This window comes from Sardina pilchardus, chromosome 19, assembly GCF_963854185.1.
Source record: "Sardina pilchardus chromosome 19, fSarPil1.1, whole genome shotgun sequence".
NCBI lineage: Eukaryota > Metazoa > Chordata > Actinopteri > Clupeiformes > Clupeidae > Sardina > Sardina pilchardus.
The window spans coordinates 28,253,685-28,256,184 of NC_085012.1; the positions used below are offsets into that span (position 1 = coordinate 28,253,685).

At 48.3% G+C, this 2,500-nt stretch overlaps 1 protein-coding gene across 1 annotated transcript in view; it reads right to left on the reverse strand.

Moving 5' to 3' along the window:
* Window positions 1-2,500, reverse strand: part of rsu1 (Ras suppressor protein 1) — a gene marked incomplete in the record, with an annotated part of 35,401 nt that overhangs the window by 22,625 nt on the left and 10,276 nt on the right. The window contains 2 exon segments of the mRNA XM_062521588.1: window positions 447-529; window positions 2,325-2,443. Of these exon segments, the coding sequence (XP_062377572.1) occupies window positions 447-529; window positions 2,325-2,443 (202 nt within the window).

Consider the following 2,500-nt stretch of genomic DNA (forward strand, 5'->3'; position numbering starts at 1 on the left):
ACACAAACATAACTTTCACAGATAAAATGGTCCCTAAAGCGGCTGGATGTAATTTTTCATGAAACACAAGTGTGATTTATCTTGTATTGTCCCCATCGAGAGCAGCGCAGGCACGGCCTCTTAACCAGCTACAGATGAGGCCTTAAATCAAGCCCAAAACAGCACTGATGAACAACACACACACACACACACACACACACAGAAATACAGACACACACACACACACACATAACACAGAAACACACACACACACATACAAACACAATTGCACTGAAACACAGAGGCACTACCAATGCACAAGGCACACATGAATACAGTCTCACACACACACACACACACACGTCCGACACAGAAAAGTACAACACACACACAAACACACACACACGCACACACGCACACACAACCTCAGGCATTGATTTTGGGGTGAATTTAGATGAATTACTCACAATCTGCAGCTTGGCCAGTTTGCTGATGTCGGCGGGCAGGACCTCGAAGTCGTTGTCACTTAGATAGAGTGCGCGCAGCGTGGCTGAAAATGAGAGAGCCGCAGGTGAGCCACACACGGGTCCTACAGGCCTGCCTTGGCCACTGCCTGATCAATAAGGCCGCTCAGCTCTCATCTAATCTACGCAGAGCGGCGTGAGGCGTTTGAGCAGTCGGTGACATAAACACACCCAAACACACATGTACTGTATCATGCACAGACACACACACAGACACACAGACACACACACACAGACACACACACAATATAAATGTCTACAAGGCTCCACAGAGAAGTCTCTTAACTGCCACATGTAGTCAATCTTCAGTACGGAGGAGTCAATGGTAATGACCTGGGTCTGGGGGAACTTGCCAGTTCAGTGACTGAATCTCTATACAAACCTCACGGCTTTCGATAGCCATCCAGTGGATTGTCCACAAAGCACCACTGACGGATTCTTCCCTGAAGGCTTCCACTGGCCTGTACATCTTAAGTACACCGGAAGAGGTGGCAGGGCCACTTCCAGCCCTGTCTGAGGCTCTATGGAAATGGTAGGGAGCTGGTGGTCAATGCAGTAGTGAAGGCTGTTTAGATTGTCTTTACACAAGCCGGACTCATTCTTCTCCTGCACCTGAGTATAGGTCAACTCACCTTCATCCACCACTCAGATCAATTCAGCTATGCCCTACAGAGGCTGTGCCCTTACAGAGCATACATAACACACACACACACACACACACACACACACACACACACACACACACACACACACACACACACACACACACACACAGCACTTAATGGCACAGTGATGAAGATAAGGAGCACATCTCTAATTATGGTCATGATGCTGATGATGATGACGGTGATGCAGGTAATGTCAAAGAGGGTAACGACGTGTATCAATATGGAGGATAAAGTACGCTGGGGCCGAGAGCAAATGATGGCAGGGATGATGGAGCTCGCCACTGAGCGTGTGTGAGAATATATATCAGTGTGTGTGATGGGGAGCAAGCGGCAGAGTCTCTGAGTCCAAGTGTATGAAGAAGACATGAGAGGCAGACACAAATGACATGACTCTGACAGGGAAGGAGGGAAGGAGAGAGAGAGACTAAGACTGCAATCAGCTGCATACTATTTTGTGATCTTGAATTGCTTAGGGGAGGTGCCTCAATACTTGGTGCTTCCAACTTTCTTTATGGTAAAATGGTAAATGGACTAAATGGCAAATGGACTGCCTTTCTATAGCACTTTTTTGACTCCTGCGAGCACCCAAAGTGTTTTACATCGTCATGCCTCATATTCACCCATTCACACACCGATGGCAGAGGCTGCATGTAAGGCGCCAACCTGCTCATCGGGAGCACTGGGGTTAAGTGACTTGCTCAAGGACGCTTCAACAGGGTCAGGAGGAGCTGGGCTCGAACCAGCAACCTTGCAGTTGCTGGACGACTCCACAGTACCTCTATCTCTTGGGCCACTGCCACCTTTAGCACAGGGTATCCTGAAGCATCCTTAGTGAAAGGAATACAGATAGTGAGAACGCACAATTCTTTTTTCCTGGTAAAAACAACCAGTAATCATGACACACGCCTTCTTATGATTATGTAGCCAGTGTAAGGAGACTTGGATTCTCTTAACACAGCAGGTGTTGAAAGAGAGTATGCGTGATACAGGGAGAGGGAAGAGAGAGAGAGAGAGAGACAGAGAGAGAGAGAGAGAGAGAGAGAGAGAGAGAAAGAGAGAGAGACAGTGTGTGTGTCTGTATGTGTGTAAGAGGGAGAGAGAGAGTGTGTGTGTGTGTGTGTGTGTGTGTAAAAGAGGGGAGAGAGAGACTCACTGAGGTAGAAGAAGTTCCCAGGCAGAGAGGACTCGTTCAGGTTGTTGTAGGTGATGTCCAGCACCTCCAGCGCCGGCAGAGAGCCAAAGCCACGGGGTAGAGTACTCAACCTGTTCATCCTGCACACACACACACACACACACACACACACACACACACACACACACACACACACA